At 43.4% G+C, this 26,630-nt stretch overlaps 1 protein-coding gene across 1 annotated transcript in view; it reads right to left on the bottom strand.

Annotated features, from left to right (window-relative positions):
- Positions 1-22,464, bottom strand: part of PGBD5 (piggyBac transposable element derived 5) — a 107,767-nt gene extending 85,303 nt beyond the window's left edge. The window contains exon 1 of the mRNA XM_073338036.1: positions 21,841-22,464. Coding sequence (XP_073194137.1) covers positions 21,841-22,450 — 610 coding nt within the window. The 5' untranslated portion in view covers positions 22,451-22,464. The remainder of the gene's footprint in view (positions 1-21,840) is intronic.
- Positions 22,465-26,630: the final 4,166 nt, after the last annotated feature.

The raw sequence follows: 26,630 nt of genomic DNA, 5'->3' as shown, positions 1-26,630 counted from the left end.
TAGGACTGTGTAAGAAAACTTGTGTTATTGCTTCCCACACAGCATCTATTCTGCAATTCAAAACTTTGGTCTCCAAGTCTGTCAATCAAGAACCTTTCATCAGAACTAAATTCGTTTAAATAAAGTAGGGCTGTCAAATGATTAAAAAAAATAATCGCAATTAATTGCACTGTTAAAGAACAGTAGAATACCATTTATTTAAATGTTTTTGGATGTTTTCTACGTTTTCAAATATATTGATTTCAACTATGTACAGTGCTCACTTTATATTATTTTATTACAAATATTTGCACAATAAAAAACAAAAGAAATAGTATTTTTCAATTCACCTAATACAAATAATGTAGTGCAACCTCTTTAACATGAAAGTTGAACTTACAAATGTAGACTTATGTACAAAAATATAACTGCACTCAAAAATAAAACACTGTAAAACCTTAGAGCCTACAAGTCCACTCAGTCCTATTTCTTGTTCAGCCAATCGCTCAGACACACACATTTGTTTACATTTGCAGGAGATAATGCTGCCCCCTTCTTGTTTACAATGTCACCTGAAAGTAACAACAGGTGTTTGCATGGTACTGTTGTAGCCAGAGTCGCAAGATATTTACATGCCAGATGCACTAAAGATTCGTATGTCCCTTCATGCTTCAACCACCCTTCCAGAGGACGTGTCCATGCCGATGACGGGTTCTGCTCAATAGTGATCCAAGCAGTGCGGACCGATGCATATTCATTTTCATCATCTGAATCAGATGCAACCAGCAGAAGGTTGATTTTCTTTTTTAGTGGTTCAGTTCTGTAGTTTCTACATAGGAGTGTTGCTCTTTTAAGGCTTCTGAAAGCATGCTCCACACCTCTCAGATTTCAGTCACAAATTTAATTAACGCATTTTTTTTAATGAGCGTCAGCAACATAGAAGCATGTCCTCTGGAATGGTGACCGAAGCATGAAGGGGCATATGAATGTTTAGCATATCTGGCACATAAATACCTTGCAATACCAGCTACAAAAGTGCTGTGCAAACAGCTGTTCTCACTTTCAGGTGATATTGTAAATAAGAAGCAGGCAGCATTATGTCCCGTAAATGTAAACAAACTTATTTGTCTTAGTGATTGGCTGAACAAGAAGTAGGACTGAGTGAACATGTAGGCTCTGAAGTTTTACACGGCACTCAAAAAAACAAAATAGTTATGTAACAAAACCAAAAAAAAAAATCTACATTTCTAAATTGCACTTTTGTGATAAAGAAAAGTTGTGAATTGCACTTTCATGATACATGCACTACAGTACTTGTATGAGGTGAATTGAAAAATACTATTTATTTATCGTTTTTACAGTGCAAATATTTGTAATAAAAAATAATAGTATAAAGTGAGCACTGTACCCTTTGTATTCTGTGTTGTAATTGAAGCCAACATATTTGAAAATGTAGAAAAACATCCAAAAATATAATAAATTTCAATTGGTAGTCTATTGTTTAACAGTGCGATTAATTGTGATTAATTTTTTTTAGTTAATCGCATGAGTTAACGGAGATTAATCGACAGCCCTAAAATAAAGGTGTTGTGGGCTAGTGAAAGTGGCATAGCAGATTCACTTCAGCAAAGTATTTAAGCATGTACTTATGTCCCATTAGCTCCAGTGAGGCTACAGGCATAAGCACTTTTATATCAGTATAACTGCATCCACACTCGAGGGGTTACCCTACTTTGACTGTAACAGTATAGTTAAAGTGGTACAATATTTGTATTTAGAAGAGCATGTCTGTAAATGCTTTCCTGGATCCAATGCCTAACACACTAGAGTAAAATCCCTCAGTATTCAAAATTTAAATTTTAATCTGTGTCATTAAGAAAGAAAATGGGATTTAACAGTTTTCTCTTGGTGCTCTAGTGGAATACATCCACAACACACAATCCCTGTGCAATAGGCTGTCTCATATAACTAAAATAGAATTAGTGATACGTAGACTAGAAAGATAAACTCTGACTTTGCCATTAAACCACCAAACTCTACCTACTACGGTCTTTCCTGCAGTTCCCATTCTTCCCTGGGTTTCTTATGACACTCTTTATCACATCAGTGTATCTTGTTTACTCGTCTCAAGTTTAAGTAATCCAATATCTCTCAGTCATGATCTTCAGCAAGCATGAATTTTCTCTCTACAGATTTTCCTTCCAGCTGTAGAGCGTGAAATATCAACTCCTCCATTTGCACCCAGACCTTCTACTGAAAGGTATTACTTTAGATCTTTAAAAATCTAAGGTGATGCCTATAAAAATGCAAATGTTCGAACTGGGACAATAGCCCAAACAGATGTCCATGAGTATTTCACTTAAATTTCTGTTGGTCAAGCCTGTGCCCCTTCCATATTCAGTTTCCATGAACATTTGAGCAGATGAGTTTTACTCACACAAATGCATAAGGAGAGAGACAGTGATGGCTCCTTCCTCCCAGGAGTTTGGTGACTGTGGGTATGTCTACACTGCAGCTGGGAGGTGTAATTTCCAGTTTACGTACATTTACATGTGCTAGCTTTGATTGAACCAGTGTGCTAAAAAGAGCAGTGTAGCCACAGTGGCTCATGCTAGCCACCTGAGTACATGCCTAGAATCTTGGGGCACGTCTACATTACCGCTTAAGTCAATCTAACTTACGTCACTCAGGGGTGTTTAAAAGACACCTCCCTGAGTGACGCAAGTTACAGCGACCGAAGGACTGTCCACACTGCCTCTTGCGGAGGTGGAGTAATTATGCTGATGGGAGAGTGCTCTACCGTCACCATTGAGCGTCTTTACCAGATGTGCTACGGCAGTATAGCTGTATCGGTGCAGTTCACTGATGTAGCGCTTCTAGTGTAGACCTCCCTATGATGGTGCCTTCCATAAGGCTTTTTGGAAATATGCTTATGAATGTATATATGACATAACTGGAATATGTTTTATGCTACATATGCCATGTAACATATCTTTGTAAAGGTTATGATCTACTGAATCTATTAATCCTATTTGTATGCATGTATAATTTTTGTATTCGTAGTTATGAATACTGGCTTGATTTCTAAGCAGCCTTAGTAGAGCATTTGGTCAGCTTCAGGAGAAAGGAAAGTGCAAATTAGATACCCAATCAAGAAACACTTAAAGGACAATTCATCTTGGAATGCTCCAATCCACAAAAGAAGTCTACCTGAGGACATTCAAGGAAGCATGTGAACCATGGCTGCTACCCTGTAAGTTCTGAGTCATGCAGAGACATGTGACTTGCCCATGTGACTCCAAAACTCCATCTTGGAGCTGGACTTCACATAGGAGAGAGGAGGGGGTCTCCACCCACAAGAGAAAGTCAGTTTAAGCCCATGGGAGACCCCTCCATTTTGTCTTCAGCTGGCTAAAGAGAGCCTCTCCACCCCCAAGGATATCTGAAAGAAACTGGAACAAAGGAGAGTAACTACAGGGGGTATGAGTGATTGCTGGACCCAGACTAGAAGGAGGCTAGTCTGTAAAAGGAAGCTACCTGAGTTAGGATTTTTATCTATATTCAGTTTTATTACTGTACTAGATTTAGACTTGCTTGTTTTATTTTATTTTGCTTGGTAATTCGCTTTGTTCTGGCTGCTACTACTTGGAACCACTTAAATCCTACTTTCTGTATTTAATAAAAATCACTTTTTACTTCTTAATTAACCCAGAGTATGTATTAATACCTGGGGAAGGCAAACAGCTGTGCATCTCTCTCTATCAGCGTTATAGTGGGCAAACAATTAATGAGTTTGCCCTGTATAAGCTTTATCCAGGGTAAAACGTATGTATTTGGACCCCATTGGGAGTTGGGCATCTGAGTGTTAAAGACAGGAACACTTCTTAAGTTGCTTTCAGTTAAGTCTGCAGCTTTGGGGCACATGGTTCAGATCCTGGGTCTGTGTTGGAGCAGACTGGCGTGTCTGGCTCAAGACAGGGTGCTGGAGTCTGAAGCTGGCATGGAAAGCAGGGGCAGAAGTAGTCTAGGTACATCAGCTGGCAACCAGGGGGTTTCTGTGATCCAACCCGTCACTGTCCCCTTGGACAGGATTGTACTCAGTTAGTCCGAGCCACTGCAGCTATGTTATTTTTAGTGCATTAGCTCAAATCAAAGCTATCATGTGTAAGGCGGTCTCCACAAGCTGGAAATCACTTCCCCTGGCTGCAGCATAGACATATCCTGTAAGTGGAGCCAGGGGATGTCTTCATTTGTGTTTGTACACTTACGGTTGGCTTTTCATACGCATACTATACAAACTGGGCAAACAGGGGCTCGCATAAAGGTTCAAACCAGACCGGGAAAAAACAATGTGATTTATCCTGGTTTTTAGATCTTATGACATTTTTTGGTCCGACACATGATTTTTGAACACAAGAGGTTGGCAACACTGAGTGAATCATTCTGCAGTTCTATGTTTTGCTTCAGTAAGAAGCTTTCAGCGTGACTGTTCCCAGAAACAGACGTGGATTGAGAAAGAACTTCCCCTCCTTGACAAAACTGATCTGTTTTCCTTTGTGATTATTAGTTTGGCCGATCTTTATCTCTGACAAGTTTACTTTAATTGTCTTTGCAGTTTTGATCAATTCATGCTGATTAGCAGGAAACTCCAAAATACATGCATGGGAGCCTAAGCTCAGTTTCTTCTTCAGTATTTTTTCCCCTTGTCTCTTGAGTAACGGAGGAATCTTCCTTGATATCACATTTCCAGGCATCGTTAGCAGTAATAACAGCATCACATACTTTCTCATATATTTCTATTGCATTTGCTTAAAAGGACACCATCAACTGAGAAAAAAAATTCACACATCTGCCTGAAATTTTTTTACCTGCTATTATTGCAGACAACCTCTAAGGTTACTGTAGTTGAAGGAGAACAGAGGGGGAAAAATCCTGGTTTTTTGAGAGGAAGGATAGACTCATGGCTAAGATTGTGATGTACTACTCAGAAGATCCAGGTTAAATTGTTGGCAGTGCCACAGACCTCCTTTCTGATCTTGGGCAAGTCACTTAGGCCCTGATCCAACAAAGCACATGCTTAACTTTAAGCACGTGAATGAGACTACTCTTACCCTAAAATTAAGCACCTACTTGAATGCTTTGCTGGATTGGGGCCTATGTCTCTGTGCCTATAAAGTGGGGATGCTAATCATACTTCCCTACCTCACAGTGTTGAGGATAAACTCTTTAATTTTTGCAAGGCACTCAGACATAGAGTGATGAGAGCATAAGAACCTAAACTGTCTCATTTTGTTCCCTATGCACATTAGACAGCACTTGGTTTATAATCATTTTCACTGTTTCCCTTGTGTGGTCGTCAGTTCCACCCAAACAGAAAGTTTTTCCACAGAGAAACAGGGAAGAGAAAAGCATTTTAAATACGAGAATGTGATAGTAAAACCACAAAGCCTGTCAGGGGAATTAATGGCAGCCGATGACTAGATTTACCAATTCAAGATTCAAACCACAGAATCCCACTATCAGGGTCAGTTAGACCAGGGGAAGCACAGCTTGACCCATTTCCTGCTAGAGTACAGAGTAAGGCAGGGCCCAATTCACTGTTACTTGGCACCTTGTGCAGCCATTCACACCAGTGCACAGTGAAAGGAAATGGGTGTAAAACACTAGTATCTGGTAGCTTTTCACACCTGCTTTCCACCAGTGTAAGTGACTACACAAGACGCAGGGTGACAGAGAATCAACCAGCTCCACAAAAGAAGGAGAAAGAAAGGAAAGTAACAGAAACACCAGCACTGCTTGGAGAAATACTGGTGCCCACTTATTTTTGCTCCCCTCTTCCTTTCTCAGGGACTATAATTTTGTGACTCTGAAGGAGGTTGTGTAGAGCAGGTCTGGGGGCAAAAGCCAGAAAGAAAATTAAGAGTGACTAGAAGACCCAGCCCAAAGAGAAGAGTACTACTCAGAAATCATGGTCCAAATTCTTGGCTCAGTCATCTTAATTATGTGTAATTGGTTTCTCTGTAGGCTGGGTATCTTCTTTCACTTGTTTTCCCTCTCTTCTGCAGCCCCAGGATATATATTTTTATGATCTTTTTACCTCTGCAGAGAGATTTAGGACAGGATTTTTTCCATACAACTCAAATTTAGATGCTGATTAAACACTTCTTTGTATCCCTACATATTTTTTAGAATGCCCAATCCGTTCACGACTCACCTAGATCAAAGGTGCACGATAAAGTGCATTTATCACATGGCCATCTCCGCCACATATGTGGCAATTTCTCTTATTTAAGCATCAGTGTGCTTTGTACTGTAAATGAAACAAAAATACACAGTCTCTACCCCAAAAACCTTACAGTCTAAATAAGACAGACAGAGAGGAAACAGGCTGTTACAGGGAAGACCACAAGAATTAAAGACTAGGATAATTTTATATCTCATTTTACATACAAAATGTGTTAAAAGAACATTGCAATCTTAATAAAGTCAGGCACTCAAAAGTTTGGAAAGGCCAGAATTAAGGTCACAGTTTGGCCCCACTAAGTATATGCATTATGAAACAGTCTTTAATTATATAATTACATACTATTTTTTCCTCCTCTACACTACCTGGGCCCAGCAGAGGGGTCACTGAGAGCACAGGAGAGACAGGCTCCCAACTCTCAGTTCAGGTGCCAGAACCAGGGCCCAGAGCTTCAATTGCAAAGCAAGCCTTGCTCAGCCCCAGCCTGGAACGTGCCCGGTGCAGAATATTCAGGGTATTTAGCTGATAAAATCCAAGCAGTCTTTACTGAGCAGGTGTGAGCTGCAATTTTTCCAGTGGCTTATAACTTGGCCAAAAATGGGTGGATTTTCACCGGCACAGCAAAAGGCACATCCCTAACACAAAGGCCACTCCCCAGCCAAATTTAAAGCCTTTGCACCAAAGCATGGGGGAGGCAAGCTAGTGCTTTTCAAAGAAAAGGTCACCACTATTTTCACATGGACAAAACAATGTCTTCTTCTCTAGCCTCATTCTCAGAAATGGCAGAATTGTTTTAGCTGAAATATAAAAAACCCAAACAAACAACCCCAACCCTGAGGCAGACATCTGCCATGGAAAATTTCAGCCCAAACAGTTAAAGTATAACAAAAAAGTTATAAGCAAGTGAAAGCAGGGTATTATAGTGGGAAGTCTCAGGCAACGTTAATAACAGGTACTGCTATCCCCACACCACACACACACACACACACTGATAAGTTATTTTAGTAAGTATAAGATATAAACATTCCCTTGGAAGCCAGTCTGGAGCATTCTAAGAAGTGAAGTGCTACTAGACAACAAACTAAATCCTGTAGCACAGTCAGACAGGTTAGGGAAAAGCCATAGCACTGATTAAAAGGAGTCAATGGATACAGATAACTTTGAAGTAAAGGTTAGCACAATTTTGGTGGCGTTCTTGCTTCATGCTCCATTCCAGATCAAAAATATTGTGCTTAGGAGTTTTTCACCAGCCAGTCTCAGCATAAAAGAAATGGATTCCTATCTTTGTCTTTTTTTAATCTTAGGGAAAAATGATGTATTAGAGCAATCGGTGATCCACTGCTTGAAGTCAGCCCATTTCAGGTCAATATCCAACTGTCTCCCTTTGTACCAATCTTTCAAAAAAGGTAGATGTGGAAAAAAGAGCTATCAATAAGTCAAAAGGCACATTCAGTCTGTATCCCACAATTTCAACATATACCCACAAAATGCTATCAGATCCTTCCCCTTAAAGTAGGGGACTACGTTCTGATGTCTAAACTTTTTATTTTTAAACTAAGATTTCTTTCATTGATTAAAAAGGCACACAGTCTTGTCCTTAAAAAAATACTAATGGAGAATTCAGTGGTGGTCCAGTTTAGGCAGCAGCATTAGCAGCTTCAAGGATTTATTTCATATTCATTATGTATATGCCTAAAAACCCCTCATTGCCTGCTATTGGTTTCATGACACAAAAATGCTTTATTGCACACTATTTTGGACCGACAGTCTGTCCCCAAAAGCAAACTCCTCTATCAGGTTAGTGGATACAAAGTTCAAAATCAGTGAAATGGCTTGCATCCTCTCTAGAGGTTTGTGAGTAGTCGGCTTTCCTTATACAACTCTGGAGATGCCTATCTTCCCCCATACCCCACCACCACTTCATCACTGGTTCATTCTGGAGCCACCATTCTTTTGGTTAATGTTCATGTGGAAGAGCCTCACAGCAATTGTCATGAGAGGTGAAATTCACCAGCACAGGGCCTATGCATCACTTAAGCCATATTTTGAAGGCTTAAGTGGGTCGAAAGAGCATGGTTGCCAGTCCCCTAAACATTCATAAAATACTGAGACAGGGCTGCCAAAGTCTTGAGATTGGCTTAAAAATCATGAAATAAAAGTTAGATTTCGGTTGCTTTTTATTTGCCCTTTGATTTGAGAATGTAGGGTGCCCATGGCTCATTTTCAAACATTTCTCTGAAAACATGAAGGCTAGAAGCTTACTGTTTTTTAAATGAAAACTGCGATTCTGATGTAATCACTTGAATCTGAGCACTGGGGCATTAAGAAAAGCCCCCACCTAAATTTTCACAAGACTTGTGATAAAAATTGCAAGAGTTGACAACAGTAAGGGGCACATAAGCCTTATACTGGCTCTCTACACAGGGGAACTTTGCCCTAATGGAACAGAAAGACTTCTACTTTGAGGTCGGACCAGATGATCAGAACAATTTCTTCTGGCCTTGTAATCTACAAATCTACTGAGCATGTAAGAGACTCTTTTCAGAGGCTGTGCACACGACTTTCTCGCTGTTCCCAATCCAGGGGAGCAAAAGTTTTATAGACTGAATGGCATGGTACTGCAAACACTACAGCTTGGAATCACACTACTTCCCCAATGCTTGCATTTTACCTTAAAATGCAGAATCTGTGTACTACATTTAGAAAATACAGCAGTGCAGATACAGCCGCGATCCCAGATCCCTCCCAAAATGGCAGAGTAAAAAATCCAAACTGGGATCTGAATCTCGCAAATGAGCCTTTACCAGTTTAATGGACCAAACTAAAACCCCACGTTGGCAGCCATGAACCCTGAGGCGTTTCCAATCTGAATGTTGTGGCTTCAGCCCGCCTCTAAATGCAACACAGAGGAAGATTCTGCTAGGGGAGCAGAACAGAGACTACTTGAAATAAATAGAAGGCTTGGCTATGCAACCTGTACTTTTAGAGAAATACCAGGCCAGACCCTCTGATGGTGTAAATCAGGGTAGCTCCATTGATTTCAAAGAGCAATAATGACGCAAAATCCCTTTGGGGCACTCTCACCACAGAATGAATCTGTTATATCAGATGTTCTTGCACTGCTGTCTCTATTACATGGTGGGGGGGGCGGGCGGGGTGTTTCTTATGGAGCATTTTGGTCCACAGAGGCACTTTTGTCATAGTTATTTCTTCTGCAGTAATGCACTGAGGCTTCATTGTGCTAAACTCTGCACACACAATGAAGAGATTACAGTCTAAACATCTGATGAAAGGCAACATGTGGATACAAACAGCAATGGAAAGCACAAGCTACCAGAAATGCAGTAACACTATTTCCTGCTAATTATAGGCCACTACATAACACTTCTAGGGTATCTAGAAGGCTTCTCTCAACCCCTCCCCTGCAAAAAAACAAAAACACCAGTACTTTGCACAGCTGCTTCATGCCTTTCTTTGTCAAGTATTTCTCTAATGTAAATTCAGCCCTGGTCAGCTTTGCAGATGTCCCCCACACTGAAAAGGCAGCAAATGCATGAGAAGACAGGATGAAACCACAAAGCAAGCTGAAAGGATTCTAGCAATGCAGGCATCAGGAGAGGCCTACGGCCAAGGAAAGCAAATAGACAGCACAGATGGCAATCTAACCAAGCAGCAACACCCTGTTATTTTTCATCTTTTTCAAAGCTGTCCTCTCTGATGCAATTGTTCTTGCTTGCTGCTGCACAGGTGGTGTGTAATCAGTGTGGGAAGGATTGGTAGTTCTTTTCAAGCAACTGACAATGCTTAAAAGTTTGAGAATCCTTGTCTTAGATTGTTATTAAGGCTACGATTATGTCATGGAGGTCATGGAATCTGACTTCCAGAGACCTCCATAATATTTTCCACTTCAGCCCCACTTCTGTGGGGCTGGAGCTCTCAGCTGGCAGCCCTGCAGCTCCTAGTTGCCAGGCAGCAGGAGGACCCCATAGCTCCCAGCCGGGGATAGGAGTCCCCCAGAATGTGCTGAATGTGGCGGGGGGACCCCCAGCAGCTGCCCAGCCCATGACCTCTCAGCTGCCGTGGGGGGACCCTGCAACTCCCAGCTGCCACAGGTGGCGGGGCTAACCCCGGAACCCCAGCAGCTGTGGGTGCGGGACCCTCCTCCCTCCCCATTTTGTCAGGGATATTTTTAATACAAGTCAGGGACAGGGCTTCCATGAATTTTTGTTTATTGCCCATGACCTGTCCATGACTTTTACTAAACATACCCGTAACAAAATCTTAGCCTTAACTGTTACTAAAGATGACACCAGACAGCGAGTCAGTGCCCAGTGATATAGAAATAGGTGGAGCAGATTTTGTCTTGGAAGAGGGTCATTCCTTATTACTCTCACACATACTGCATACCCACCTACTGTCAGATGGAGAAAGCAGGATGTGACTCACTTTAGAGCAGTGGTTCCCAAACTTTAACAACCTGTGAACCCCTTTCACTAAAATGTTAAGTGTTGTGAACCCCCTCCTAAAAATGAATATTTCCAGAGATTTTCTCCTTTACCTGAGTATAAATTATAAAAGCAGTGATCTTGGAAATATAAAAAGTTAGTTTTTAGGACATGCTTATTACACACTATTATTATTTATCATGACAGTATTTTTATTACATTATGAAAATGGCAACACGCTTCCAAGATCTGACTCCCATAGCTTGTATCACTTTGAATAAGCCTGTTATAAGACAAGGCTCTTACGTTTCATCAAGGAGTATCAGATGTGAAACAGCCTGAAGGTTTTTAAGAAGCCAACTCAAAGAGTTCCTCCTACACAAGCATTCAGGTCTTGAGCAGTCCAGGCAAACACCACGTTACAACAAAGCTTAAACTTGTTCTTCATAATAATTTTTAAAACAATACCAGCTGCCTATTTAATTTTAAAAACAGCAAAAAATATCCACCTCCCTTTCCATTTCTTATAAGGAGCCTTGAATTTAAATCTCATCAGTGTGATAGATATGCTTTCTTTGATCTGCTTAGCTCTTAGAAGTTTAGGGGCTCCAAGCTGCTGGCCCCGTGCTGCCCCCGGGATCCCTAGGGACAACTCTGTCTGCCATTAGGGAATTTTTCCCCCCCGAGAGCCCCCTGTAACATTTCTTGAAGCCCCAGGGGAAACCATGTGCAAGTTAGCACCATGTAGGTTGCTACTGGTCACTGTCTCTTCCTCAACAACCCCAACTCAGGGGAGCAAGCTGCAGGGAATGAGAAGGCAGAACCCAAATGCATACAGCCCCAAGGCATTGCATTTGTTGCTTCCCAAAGGATAAGATTTGTTATACCTTAAGTTTACAAATAAGGCAAATAGGTTTATGTGTAGAAATCAACCACGCTACTGAATTAATGGAGAACTTGAGTTTGTTTGGTTTTCTTTAGCGAGCCTATCAAGTGACAAACAGTCCAGCAACCCAGAAACACCTGGGATACGTGGCAACAACACTGAAAGTTTGATTTGGGATTTATCCACAACCATACAACATATTCAGCAGTATTGGGTCCGAAACCCCTCTGGTTTTCCAGGCTCAGCTCATCTGAATCTTTTGTTTTGATTCAACGTAAAAATAATTCTATTGATAATGGGCCCTGCAGAACTTAATTTCAAGCCTTAAGGAACAGCATCCTTCCTTCTGGAGAAGTTTAGATGTCTTCTCCTCTTTCAACCCTTGTGAACTGTGTGTTATACAGAGGAAACTGAATATGCAAAAAAACAAAGAAATGAACAAACACACACACACCACACCACACAGTCACTGGGAAAGGGTTCTGAGTCTGGGAAAGTAAAGTTAGACACGCCATATAAGATTATTAATTTATCTAGTCTGGCCTCCTGGTTCTAGCAGTGGCCAGTATCTAACACAGCAAAAGGAAGTGATCATAGAATATCAGGGTTGGTAGGGACCTCAGGAGGTCATCTAGTCCAACCCCCTGCTCAAAGCAGGACCAATCCCCAACTAAATCATCCCAGCCAGGAATTTGTCAAGCCTGACCTTAAAAACTTCTAAGGAAGGAGATTCCCCCACCTCCCTGGGTAACGCATTCCAGTGTTTCACCACCCTCCTAGCGAAAGTTTTTCTTAATATCCAACCTAAACCTCCCCCACTGCAACTTGAGACCATTACTCCTTGTTCTGTCATCTGCTACCACTGAGAACAGTCTAGATCCATCCTCTTTGGAACCCCCTTTTAGGTAGTTGAAAGCAGCTATCAAATCCCCCCTCATTCTTCTCTTCCGCAGACGAAACAATCCCAGTTCCCTCAGCCTCTGATCTCCCCATTCCCAAATGCATCTAGCCATTTACACAATGAAATACATGGAAAAAGTTGTGCATCTGGAATCACCGTTACAGAAAGTCAATTTATGCCCTGAAACATAAAAGTTGATTATCTCATCTAGGGCCTAACTCAGCAAGGCCCTTAAGTATGTGGGTAATTATCTGCATCTGAAAAGTTCCATATACATCGGTGGGACTAATCACATTCTTAAAGCTCCACAGATGCTTTAAGTGTCTTGCTGAACATGGGCCCTCGTTTGCACAGCTACAAGAGTTGTTCGTAGTCAGAAAGTTAGCCAGCACTCTTAAAAAATACAATGGTAGTATTTGACTTGACTTTCTGCAACAGTGAGTTCCACAGATAAACTCTAAAAGAGCTTCATAAATATCTGAGTGGGATAATTTTACAGGTTTGCTTCCAGTGACAGGGGGGTGTGCTCAGTGACTCAAGAGGTACCTTCTGATCCTACAACTTATGTTCCTAAAACTAATGCTTCAGCCAGTCACATTTAGGGGTCAGGAAGGATTCCCACGCCTGCTCCCAGTGTACTTTGTTCCAGCCACATTACTTTCTTTGAAACAGAGATGGCCACGGCTGGAGATGGAACACCAGACAGGGACAGCCAGTCCTCTGAGGTAGCACATAAGTCTCTTTTTCAAATGCTTGGCTGCTGTGTCTTGCTCACATGCTCAGAGTTGTACTGATTGCCATTTTCACGGGCAGGAAGGAATTTTTGCCCCCGGTCAGATTGGCAGGAACCTAGAGGAGTTTTTTTCATCTGTCTTCCTGTGCAGCACAAAGTGCAGGTTGCTTACTAGGATCATCTGAAAAAAGAAAAGGAGGACTTGTGGCACCTTAGAGACTAACAAATTTATTTGAGCCTAAGCTTTCGTGAGCTACAGCTCACTTCATCGGATGCATGCAGTGGGAAATACAGTGGGGAGATTTTATATACACAGAGAACATGAAACAGTAGGTGTTACCATACACACTGTAACAAGAGTGATCAGGTAAGGGGGGGCTCATCTGAGTACACCTCACTAAATCAATTCCCTGCAATTGCAGGGGCCCCAGACATTGGTGCATCACAGTCCCTCCTGTCTGTCTGTCTGTGGCACATAGTAGGTAAAGCCCCATGAGGGCTGTAATACTTCAGCATAATGCAGGTTATTGTGCACAGTAAAGGGTGGGGTTTAGCGGCCTGTGATGTGCAGGATGTCAGACTAGATGATCAGGGCCAAAAGGGACCACCTGAACTCTCACTCTGAAAGACAAATCAATACTTTAAATTTGTCTTTCTTTAATTTAATCTACTTGGTATCCATCTGCTTCTGTGCCCTATGCAATCAGAGATCAACCCCTCTTACAACAGCCAGCTGTTAAGTCTCTTTTCTGCTTCACAAGAAACATCATAACATAATAGTCTTTTATACCAATTCTTCCTGTTCAATGTACAACTTTTATTTTTTTCCCCAAGCAAGGCCATGTACAGTATTCTTTGCTTCAACATCTCTCTTGTGTACTCCTGTCTGACATGATTTTCCGTCCTCACAGAGTGCCTCAGTGAACTACATTTAGGGTTGAAAGGGATAAGTTACACATGATCTACAGAGCTTATACAGTCCCCTCCTGCAGTACAAACTGTCTAACGGGCTGAAAGAATTCACCTTCCCTATCTGAGACTGCATTTTCTATCCTGTCAGGAACTCTCCTGCTGTGCCTCCACATTAAGAGTATTGCACATTGATTAGGAATTGTGCAAGTCCTCTTCTGCTTGGCCTGAAAACTTGAAGTGTGTCTGAGAGGTTCTTTACATGAGTGAAGATCAGCTCCATAGTGTACTACTCATCCCTCCAGTTCTAGTCTGCAGTCACCTCCTGCTCCTTCTCTCCGATTGTCAAACCAGAGCATCTTCTCTGCTTGTCTTCAGGGTACAGCCTGTACAAGCAATTCCTAGGTCATAGGGTTGCCCAAAGTATATATGGCTGCTCTCTCCCCACTCCTCACCCTCTGGCTCCGAATTGATCAGCTACAGCTTTTTATTCTGGTGAATGCAAGCAATATCTATTCAACTATCAAATAAGATACAGGAACGAACATAGTTTTGCGCATTTTATCAATACAAATCATGTGAAATTCTATGCCACATCTGAGGAAGGAGATGTGGAAGGCCAGGAGTTGGAAGAATGCTTTAATTAATACACTATTAACAGGTGCCTGCAGTTTTCCTGGTCTTCTCCTTAGGAAGCTGCCAGAGACACCACTACTGTGACAAGATATGCTAAGCAACCATCATAAGCTTGTCCCCCTCCCACGCACACAGAAGATCCACTGTATAACCTGGCCGGTCATATTGGCTGAGGGGAGAGAAAGTGGATCTAACACCCTCTCCTTTAAGAAATATGAAATGGGAATGATAGATTTGTCTCGGCAAGGATGCTCTCCCTGAGAAGAATGCCATGCCACAAGAAAGTGAAAGGACAGATGAATCGGAGGACTATTATTCGACTTGTCCTTGCACCTACCTTTGGAGCACAGCTATTCTCTATTTTAATGTGTTCTGCTTTGACAGTACTAACAGAGGGACAAGTTAACCACAGAAGAAATATAATATAAGAGTACAACGGGATGTCTTTATTAGTTGGCTTTGATGGCCTGTGCCAAGGATCCCTAACAATATTTCAGCAATCACCATACTCTCACTGGTTTCTGAATGCAGGAAGGACAGATATTATAACAGGTCTTCTCGGGGAATCCGATTATATCTATTGTTAACATTCCTTTGAGGTGTGCTTCATACTTCCCTACTGGGGAAGCCATATTTGTGCAGGATTCATTGTGTTCCTACTGAATTTGGTGGGATGTTGAGCATGGAAGGAAACGTTTCAACTGAGTGAAGCCTCCAGCATCTTTCAATTCTGTGCCACCTCGGCAAGTACTTTCTGTGAGCTAAGTCTATACAGACTAACTAAGCTAATCAGTGATTAGTACCCTCAGTCTCAGCAGAAAACTGAATGTACATGGAAAGACCACCCGTTCACACCACAAGGTGGTCTCTGCAGTTCAAGTTTGAAACACATTGACAGGGCACTGCTGTTTCTTATGGTGTTCCTGTATTGTGCAGAGAGAGGACCGTACTTCCCAGAGCTGCTCATCCACTACCTTTAAATTACCACTTCATTCACTTTAAAAAGAGATGGGGGATCATTTGGCCACATGCAAGAGATCAGTCTGGGAGTAAACATGCTTCTCCTATGCAAAAGGCTACAGATATATTGTGAAAAAGAGCCCTTAATCTGCAGTGTTTACTGACTTTTGGGTATTAAATACAAAGTATGAATGCTTGCCATTTTAAGAGCAGAAAATCTGGTTCTTCTACCCAGTTTAAGTAATGAGCATTTTGCTGCTGAACTTGAACATGAATAGTGCAAAGTGGGGGAAGGGAAACGACACCTAAATTGCATTACATTTTAAGATCAGCAAGGTTGTCTTGCACTGAAATCAACACTATTAGCAATGATGGATGGAGAGAAATCAGCTTTTGGCCCAATAAAACCTTCAGAAGCAGTTGTTTAGATTTCATAAGATCTAGAAGATACTGAACCTTTGCTAAATAAAGATGTGGATTATGCTAAACATAAAATCTTTTAGATCATCCTATAGACATTTCCTCTGACATCTCAACAGATGCATTCACCATCATTCTGCAATTCTGAGTCCTATTACTGTATTATTTATTATATAACAAACACACCCAGGAAAATACTGAAGAGAATTTATCCAAAAGTGAATGCAAAATTATTTCCTATAAATATTCTACACTTTGAAATAATTTTAGAGTTCACAAGTCAAATAGGCCAATTTCTCTGACGGCCTAAATAGGCAAAACACCATTGAAGTCAGGGGAGTTTCACCCACATTCACAAGCAAAGAGCTATTTGGGCCAAATTCTACAGCAGAATCTGACACAAATGAATAAGTGATGCTCAAATGTTTTTCCACCTTCTGCAGTGTATCTTTCCTGCTATTCTTGAACTGGACCTTTCTTTAGAGATTTTGTATCACCCAGAATTCCAGATTCTTTTCAAGATTCAGACCAAAATTCCCCTCCTTATTACAAGCCTCTATGAATATGCTGCATCCTACCTTGAGCTCTCTCTCTCTACTCCCACCCTGCTCCTCTAGCACTGGCTTCTTCTGCCTTTCCATGTGATCTCACTATCTCTGACTCTCCTCCCTTCTGCACAGTCTTCCTGTAGCTCTCTGCTTAGCTGAGATTCTATTCTTTGAAATCTCAACTAAAAAACCTTTTTCTTTTCTCCTTCAGCTATGTTCCACCATCGCCCCTTCAGTTACTATTTAACTCCTGTAAAACACATTGGAATACAGGATGTATGAATGACTCCATACTAACTAAATATGTTGTATTATGAGGTTCACTAGAGACTAGATGGAGGGAGCTAAATACATTTCTTATTCTTATTTGAAAGGAGCCAAATTCATTTTCTTTATTTGAATAACAGCAGTGCCAAGAGGAACCAATGAAGACTGAAGCCCTATTGTATGAGGCACTATGCAAACATAGTAAGAAACAGCCCCCACCTTGAAAAGCTTACCATCTTGTAACCTTCATCCATCCAACTGGAAGATGGTTCATTAACCATCTACACAAATGCATCTCTCCCCCTCCTCAGCTAACCCAACTTCAGTAAACATTCTTCAGTAAAGTTAAGACTGGAAACTCTAACTTTAATGATCGCATAATCAAGGAGACAGATTGCATGTCTCAGATGTGTTTAGTCAGTGTTTATACTGCTGCTCTGAATAATTTAATCTGAGAAGTGGACACGGCCCAATGTAATATTTATAATGGAGTAAAGCTGCTTTAATGCACACCTATAAACAATTCTTTTCATTGTTGTTTTTTTTTTTGTTGGCCTTTGGTGAACTAGCAGAAAAAGTGAAATGAGAATTCTTTAAAGTAAAATCTCTAATGCTCACCAGTGTGTTTTTTCAGCAATGAGCTGCAGATGCAACTAATATTTAACTGGCTAGCTCCCAAAAGATGTGGCCAGTTAACTGCATTCATCAGAAGCTATCCTTTGCTTCCTGACATGCATATTTAGAGTGTGCTACGCTGCTGCATGCAGTCCTAATTCTCATCTACCCAGCAAAAGTGATCTTCTGCGTACAGGGGTCAAGTCACATCTGACAACCACTTTGCGATAAATGAATGTTTCCTATAATCTGGCTTTTAGAAAATGTTTTTCCCCACCATAAATGTAGGTTAAACTCTGCCCATGGGCTCAGGGTTTCTGCCCCATGGGGAGCACCAGGGCTCGGGACCCCAGGATTCAGCCCTACTGCTCCCAGCTTCAGTCCCATATGGGGCGCCAGAGATCAGGGCTTCAGGGGGCATCGGGAATAGGGGCTTCAGCCCCGCAGCTCCTGGCTTCAGCCCATGGGGGGCACTGGGTTTCAGCTGTGGGGTCCTGTGGCCCCCCTGAAAGGGCCTGCAGACCCCCATGCGGCTGCAGACCCTTGGTTGAGAAGTGCTGATCCAGTAGATATAGTGTACTTGGACTTTCAGACAGCTTTTGACAAGGGTCCCTCACCAAAAGGCTCCTAAACAACATAGGCAGTCATGGGCAGTCTCATGGATCAGTCCCTGCTAAAAGATATGAAACAAAGGGTAGGAATAAAAGATCAGTTTACAGGGTAGAGAGGTAAATAGCAAGGTCCCACAAGGATCTGTACTGGGACCAGTGCTGTTCAACATATTCATAAATGATCTGGAAAAAGAGGTAAATAGGGAGTTGGCAAAGTCTGCAGATGATACAAAATTACTCAAGATAGTTAAGTCCAAAGCTGACTGTGATGAGTTGCAAAGGGTTCTCACAAAACTGGGTGACTGGGCAAGAAAGTGGCAGATGAAATTCACTGTTGATAAATGCAAAGTAATGCACATTGGAAAACATAATTCCAACTATACATACAAAATGATGGGGTCTAAATTAGCTGTTACCACTCAAGAAAGATCTTGGGGTCATTGTGGATAGTTCTCTGAAAACATCCACTCAATGTGCAGCAGCAGTCAAAAAAGCTAACAATGCTAGGAACTATTAGGAAAGGGATAGATAGTAAGACAATAAATATCATAATGCCACTATATAAATCCATGGTACACCCATTGCATGCAATTCTTGTCACCCCATCTCAAAAAAGATATTTTAGAATTGGAAAAAATACAGAGAAGGGCAACAAAAATGATTAGGAGTATGGAACAGCTTCCGTATGAAGAGAGGTTAAAAAGACTGGGACTGTTCAGCTTGGAAAAGAAATGACTGGATGGGGGAGGTTATGACAGAGTTATATAAAACCATGAATGGCATGGAGAAAGTGATAGGGACGTGTTATTTACCCTTTTACATAACATGAGACTCAGGGGCCACCCAATGAAATTAACAGGCAGCAGGTTTAAACAAACATAAGGAAAGTATTTCTTCACACTATACAGTCAACCCGTGGAACTCATTACCAGGGGATGTTGTGAAGGTCAAAAGTATAACTGGGTTCAAAAAAGAATTAGACAAGTTCACAGGAGGATAGGTCCACCAATGGCTATTAGCCAAGATGGTCAGGGATGCAATCCCATGCTCTAGGCGCCCCTAAACCATCTGACTGCCAGAAGCTGGGACTGGATGACAGGGGATGGATCACTTTATTATTTGCCCTGTTCTGTTCACTGCCTGAGGTATCTGGCACCAGTCGCTGTTGGAAGACAGGATACTGGGCTAGATGGACCATTGGTCTGGCCCAGTATGGCCATTCTTATGTTCTCATTCAACCAAGTTTTTGCCAAAGCTAATCACTATTATAGATACTGTATGCAGTTCATGCCACAAACAGAACAAGAAGCAGCAGAAATCTCTCTCAAATCTTCTAGTAGGTGGAAGCAGTCTCTGTATTACCAACTCTCCTCGCTCCAAAGACTTCTGTGTTCACTTCTGTCTCCCACAAATCAAACGCCTTCATTTCTAAGGAAATCTGAACTCATGAGCTAATAGGTCATCAACTTAATTTTCTTTTTTCAAAGAAGCAATGAAAATGTCAATCCCATCTCTATATTAAATGCATATCACTGCTTTAAAGTTACACAAATGTATACACTAGCAAAGGCAAAGAATTTAAATGTTAAGTTATTTCATCCTTACTTAACTCCATGAAAAGTATGGTCCAAACTGTGTCCTCAGATATGCTTGAGAATTAGAGGAATCCAAGATATCCACTGGAGTTCTCTTTAAAGACCCACAAGAGTTTTATATTAGTACGTGATGTTTAATATTTTACAGTGCCTAGACAGGGGAGCAGCAACCTTTTTTGCTTTTGTTAGTTAACACGTCAGTCAAAAATAATGTTACTGTAATATAGTATTTGGAGCTTAACTTCTCTTGGGGGTTCTTTTTACATTAGCTTAAAAAAATATACTTCCTCTAGCTCTGTTTTAATCCACAGTGTGGTACAGGGAGGTTTGTTGAAGTGCACTTTTTTTTTTTCTTGAATCTTCATTTATTTGTTAAATATAGACTTTTCTCTGATACTTCTCATCAACGTTAATGAATTAAGCCTGACAATCAAGAATAGAAACCAGTGGGGTTGGGCTAGCAAATATCAAATTGGACAAGATACCAGTAGCAGAGTATGGTAACATCTCAGAGCTCACATATAAACCTATAATATATAGTATTCTATTTGATTGCTGTATTTTTTACGTTCTGCAAGTTTTCTTTACATGACTTTTTTTTTTGCTACATACACAATGTATCATTAACGCTGTGGACTGATGTTGGAATGACTCCCTATAAACCACTATGACATCTCACACAGATCATTCTATTAAAATCTCCATACCATGCATTGCCATGATACATCAGATCACTGCAGTGAGCTCTCAACGTTTACTTTATCAAAGACCTGTGTGGCAATGTGTAGGACTGAAGATGGCTTTGTGGTAAGGACAAGGGCTGAGGAGCAGAGTTCTATTTCCAGGGCTGCCACAGACTTCTTGTGTGATCTTGAGCAAGTCACTTAATCATTCTGGTCCACAGCTTCTTCCAGCTGTAAAGTGGGTATAATACTACTCCCATATTCCTATATCATAGGCCATGTACATGTTAGGACACACAGGCTGAGCAGGATCTCCAGCTTCTAACTCCAGCAAAGCAGCAGAGATTCCCAAGGCTACATTGTATAACCTGCCATGTTGTTCTGAAGATCACAAAATTATCAGGGGAGAAGAAAAAGGACAAAGTGTTCATAATCAGTCACATCCTGCCTTCCATAGGTCTTGTTAGACACCATTTCATCTAAGTCCAGGCAATTATCCAGTTACTGCATAAATACAAGCCATGCCTTATAAGGACTAAGGTATGAAAAAAGCCAGTGCCCTGAAAGAGGGGAGCTATCCTTTATCCTAATTAAATCAAATAAAGCTTTCAGCCCGTGCACAGGAGAGATATTTCTATACTCCGGCCTGAAAGGCAATGATTGAACAGCCGGCCCTACCCTGCTGCTGCTCTTGTGCAGATGCAGCGAGCTCTCACTCTTCCCGAGAAGGGGTTGTTCTCTCCCTCGTGACTAACACGCACGGTACCATCGGCCCGAGGAGCGATTTGTTTAACGAGGCCAAAGCGCAGTCAGGTGGCAGGAGTCGGCAGACCGACCGCACTCTCTCAAACTAACCCTGCGGATCCAGCCTCCCCTTCCAGGGGGTTTCGGGCGCCGGGCCAGGGATGAGCAAGTCAGCCTGGCTCTCCCGCCCGCTGCTACGCCCGTTACCCCGCCCGCTAGTTACAGTCGGTGCTCGGGACACCTGGGGCCGAGGCCGGGGCACAGACCGCAGCGGGGAGGGAGCTCCGCGCCCTTTGACCTGCACAGGGCTCGGCGGAGCGGAGCGATCCGGGCTCCCTTGCAAGCAGCCGCCCGGGAATGAGAGCTGCTCCCTTCCCGGCCTCTGACCAAACGGCAAAAGTGCCTCCCCGGCTGCACCCGCCCTCCTGCCCCTCAGCCTCAGGCCCTGGCTGCAGCCCCCACATTAACCTTCCCGCCGGAGCAGGGACTTGCCCTGCTCCTCTCGCCTGCCTGCCTGCCGGCCGGGGCCGCCTCTTGAGCATTATCCGCAAAGCCCCGTCCCGCTGCTCCCCGCGGGCAGCAGCCCAGGCCCCCCCGCCCCCAGCCCGCGAGGGAGGGGGCTCCCCCCTGCAGGCGCCACCCCGCTCCCCAGCCCGCCTGTTACCGAAGCTATCCTTGAAGTCTGGGGGTGGGGCGTCGCGCAGGGTCGGGATCCAGCCCCCCTCCTCCTCCTCCTCCGTGGGGCCGGGGCTGCAGCCGCTGCCGGGAACCTGCTGCCGCTCCGCCGCCAGCGCCCTGGGGACACGGCGCCCCCTGCCCCGGGGGCCGGGCCCCTCCGCAGCCGCGAGCTGCTCCTCGTCCTCGTCCTGGGAGGAGGCGGAGCGGGAGTCGGCCGAGGTGCTGTAGAAGGGGTTCCCGCTGCTGTCCTGGCCCGACTCCCCGAACACGTCGTCCGAGATCTGCAGGCTCTCGTAGCGGGAGCGGGCCGCCTCCAGCAGGGACAGCGCCTTCCGCCGCGGCCCGCCGCCGCCGCCGCCCTCCGCCATCATCCCCGCCGCCGACAGCAGCAGCCGCCCCCGCTCCCCGCGGCCCGGCTCCGCCGCCTCGCCCGGCCGCAGGCAGCAGCCCAGCAGCGCGAGCGGCTCGGACAGCGAGGCAGGGAGGCAGGGAGTGGCAGACCCGCCGCCGCCACCCAGCCCTGCCTCCCTCTGCCGCCCGCGCAACCCACCCCTGTGTGTGTGCAGGGACATGGGGGGAAGGAGCCAGCTTAGCATCTCCAAATACCACATCCAGCCAATTATAGCCGCAGTCCTCACCCAAGAGGTGGGGTTATATGGCCGCCCCGGACGGCCTGGGCCCGCCCACGCCCCACCCCGAAGGGGCGGGTCTCGGCGCATTTAAAATCACAGAGCCCCTTCAGGAGAGCCGCCGCCGGGAGAGGAGCGGGGCCCGCTGCGCCTCGGGCTCCGTGAGACCTCCGGAGGAGGGGCGGGAGTTCTTCCGCTCTTCCCCCGGCAGCGAGCCGCCCTGCGGGAGCTGCGCTTCCTCCCCCACCCCGCGGCGCACGGAGCTGTCCGCGGCCTGGGGTGCTGAAGCCCACCCGCCCCTGAAGCCCCTCTGCGGCGCGCGCGTCCAACTTGCGGCTGAGACTTTTCAGTGACAATCGGAAGAGACTGTATTCACTCTAGGTCCTCGGGGTGTGGCGGTGCTTGGTACTTAATGGCTGAGAGCCGGGAGCGGGATTGTCACAAGCAACAGCAACCCGTGGGAGAAGTAGGAAGGACACAGAAAAGCACACAGGCCCTTAAACCGAGTTGAGGCATAGGAGGGTCATAATGATCACTATCCTATCACACCTTCTTCGTGCAAAATAGGATGTGCAATCGCTTTTGCTTGCATTAATCTATAGCTGAGGTCTGCAAGTCCCTTTCATATTGATGAGAGCCACCTTAATGAAAGATGAGTGCAAACCCTACTGGGCCTAGGGAAAAATGGGAGGAGAGGAAAGGTCACACTATCTGTATCAGGTTTCAGAGTAGCAGCCCTGTTAGTCTGTGTCTGCAAAAAGAACAGGAGGACTTGTGGCACCTTAGAGACCAACATATTTATTTGAGCATAAGCTTTCGTGAGCTACAGCTCACTTCATCGGATGCATACAGTGGAAAATATAGTGGGGAGATTTTATATACACAGAGAACATGAAACAATGGGTGTTACCATGCACACTGTAAAGAGAGTGATCAGGTAAGGTGAGCTATTGCCAGCAGGAAAGAAAGAAAACCTTTTGTAGTGATAATCAAGGTGGGCCATTTCCAGCAGTTGACAAGAATGTGTGAGGAACAGTTGGGGGAAGGGGGAATAAACATAGGGAAATAGTTTTACTTTGTGTAATGACCCATCCACTTCCAGTCTTTATTCAAGCCTAATTTAATGGTGTCCAGTTTGCAAATTAATTCCAATTCAGCAGTCTCTGTTTGAAGTCTGTTTTTGAAGTTTTTTTGTTGAAGAATTGCGACTTTTAGGTCTGTAATCGTCCAGGGAGGTTGAAATGTTCTCTGACTGGTTTCCGAATGTTATAATTCTTGACATCTGATTTGTGTCCATTTATTCTTTTACGTAGAGACTGTCTGATTTGGCCAATGTACATGGCAGAGGGGCATTGTAGGCACATGATGGCATATATGACATTAGTAGATGTGCAGGTGAACAAGCCTCTGATAGTGTGGCTGATGTGATTAGGCCCTATGATGGTGTCCCCTGAATAGAGATGTGGACACTGTTGGCAACAGGCTTTGTTGCAAGGATAGGTTCCTGGGTTAGTGTTTTTGTTTTGTGGTGTGTGGTTGCTGGTGAGTATTTGCTTCAGGTTGGGGGGCTGTCTGTAAGCAAGGACTGGTCTGTCTCCCAAGATCTGTGAGAGTGATGGGTTGTCCTTCAGGATAGGTTGTAGATCCTTGATGATGTGCTGGAGAGGTTTTAGTTGGGGGCTGAAGGTGATGGCTAGTGGCGTTCTGTTATTTTCTTTCCTGTCCTGTAGTAGGTAACTTCTGGGTACTCTTCTGGCTCTGTCAATCTGTTTCTTCACTTCAGCAGGTGGGTATTGTAGTTGTAAGAATGCTTGATAGAGATCTTGTAGGTGTTTGTCTCTGTCTGAGGGGTTGGAGCAAATGCGGTTGTATTGTAGAGCTTGGCTGTAGACAATGGATCATGTGATGTGTTCTGGATGGAAGCTGGAGGCATGTAGGTAAGTATAGCGATCAGTAGGTTTCTGGTATAGGGTGGTGTTTATGTGACCATCGCTTATTAGCACCGTAGCATCCAGGCAGTGGATCTCTTGTGTGGACTGGTCCAGGCTGAGGTTGATGGTGGGATGGAAATTGTTGAAATCATCATGGTGGAATTCCTCAAGGGCTTCTTTTCCATGGGTCCAGATGATGATGATGTCATCAATGTAGCGCAAGTAGAGTAGGGGCATTAGGGGACGAGAGCTGAGGAAGCGTTGTTCTAAGTCAGCCATAAAAATGTTGGCATACTGTGGGGCCATGTGGGTACCCATAGCAGTGCCACTGATTTGAAGGTATACATTGTCCCCAAATGTGAAATAGTTATGGGTGAGGACAAAGTCTCTACGTAAAAGAATAAATGGACACAAATCAGACGTAAAGAATTATAACATTCAAAAACCAGTCGGAGAACACTTCAATCTCTCTGGTCACTCGATTATACACCTAAAAGTCACACTTCTTCAACAAAAAAACTTCAAAAACAGACTCCAAGCAGAGACTGCTGAATTGGAATTAATTTGCAAACTGGACATCATTAAATTAGGCTTGAATAAAGACTGGGAGTGGATGGGTCATTACACAAAGTAAAACTATTTCCCCATGTTTATTCCTGCCCCCTAATGTTCCTCACATGTTCTTGTCAACTGCTGGAAATGGCCCATCTTGATTATCACTACAAAAGGTTTTTTTCTCTCCTGCTGGTAATAGCTCACCTTACCTGATCACTCTCGTTACAGTGTGTATGGTAACACCCATTGTTTCATCTTCTCTCTGTATATAAAATCTCCTCATTGTATTTTCCACTACATGCATCCGATGAAGTGAGCTGTAGTTCATGAAAGCTTATGCTCAGATAAATTTGTTAGTCTCTAAGGTGCCACAAATACTCCTTCTCTTTTTACTATCTATATCAGTGGTTCTCAAACTTTTGTACTGGTGACCCCTTTCACATAGCAAGCCTCTGAGTGCAACCCCCCTAATAAATTAAAAATATTTTAAATATATTTAACACCATTATAAATGCTGGAGGCAAAGCGGGGTTTGGGGTGGAGGCTGACAGTTCACGACCCTCCAGGTAATAACCTTGTGATCCCCTGAGGGATCCCGACCCCCAGTTTGAGAACCCCTGATCTATATTGTGCTCATGTGGGTACCTCAGGGATCGCTTTAGGGGTGTTTAAAAGATACCATTCTGTAGTAGAATATTTCCCACTGACTTACTGGATAATTATGACAGTAAAATCTATACTGGTTGTGTTACAATTTAATAGAGCAAGTAATGCATTCTGAGCTGGGCACTAGTAAAACAAATACTACAAAATTAGCTATAACTAAGGCCTAATACAACAAATGAATGTAAAGGATCACTATGTATAACCAATATTTGGGGCCTGATCCACCTCTCATTGAAGTTAACGGAAGGTTTCCCATTAAATCCAATGAGATTTGGATCCTGGCCATGGTGACTCAAAACCAACTCATCATGATCTCCATCATGTGGGTACACACAGTTAACAATTTTGCAACACTGTAAATTTATTTTTTCACTGATCCAAAACCAGCTGGGATTAAGATTTAAAGAGTTCACAGTGACTAGCTGTCTTGCACAACAGAATGACCACTGAAGAAGAAGTAAACCTATAAGCAAGGGTTTGACTCTGTGGGTATGTCTACACGGCAGCTGGGAGCAAGCCTCCCAGCCTGGGTAGCCAGACTCAAGCTAATAGGGCTACTAGCACACTTAAAATAGTAGTGTGGACATTGAGTCTCTTGCGACTACTTGGGCTAGCCACTTGAGATTAAGCGGGTTGGGTGGGCTTGAGTTTGGGAGACTCTGGCCCCAATCCAGCAAAGCACCTAAGCATATGTCTATTTTGAATCATGTGAATAAATCCATTGACTTCAGTGAGACTATGCACACACTTAAAGTTAAGCACATGATTGCTTCCATAATTGCAGGATCAGGGCCAGAATGTTCAGCACCTTGCAGGACTGAGCTTTTAAAATACTTTTCTTGTGTTTAATGAACAGTCTTGTATAAAGTAGCTGTTGTTCCAACAGGCACATACACACCTACAACCAATTTAAAAAGCAATATGATGGCATAAGATAAAACAAAGTGAAGGAAAATAAATTTAATTGAGATAATCATATGAAGACTATAGAGTCA

This window comes from Lepidochelys kempii, chromosome 3 (assembly GCF_965140265.1).
Source record: "Lepidochelys kempii isolate rLepKem1 chromosome 3, rLepKem1.hap2, whole genome shotgun sequence".
Taxonomy (NCBI): domain Eukaryota; kingdom Metazoa; phylum Chordata; order Testudines; family Cheloniidae; genus Lepidochelys; species Lepidochelys kempii.
This window is presented reverse-complemented; position numbering and strand designations above follow the sequence as displayed.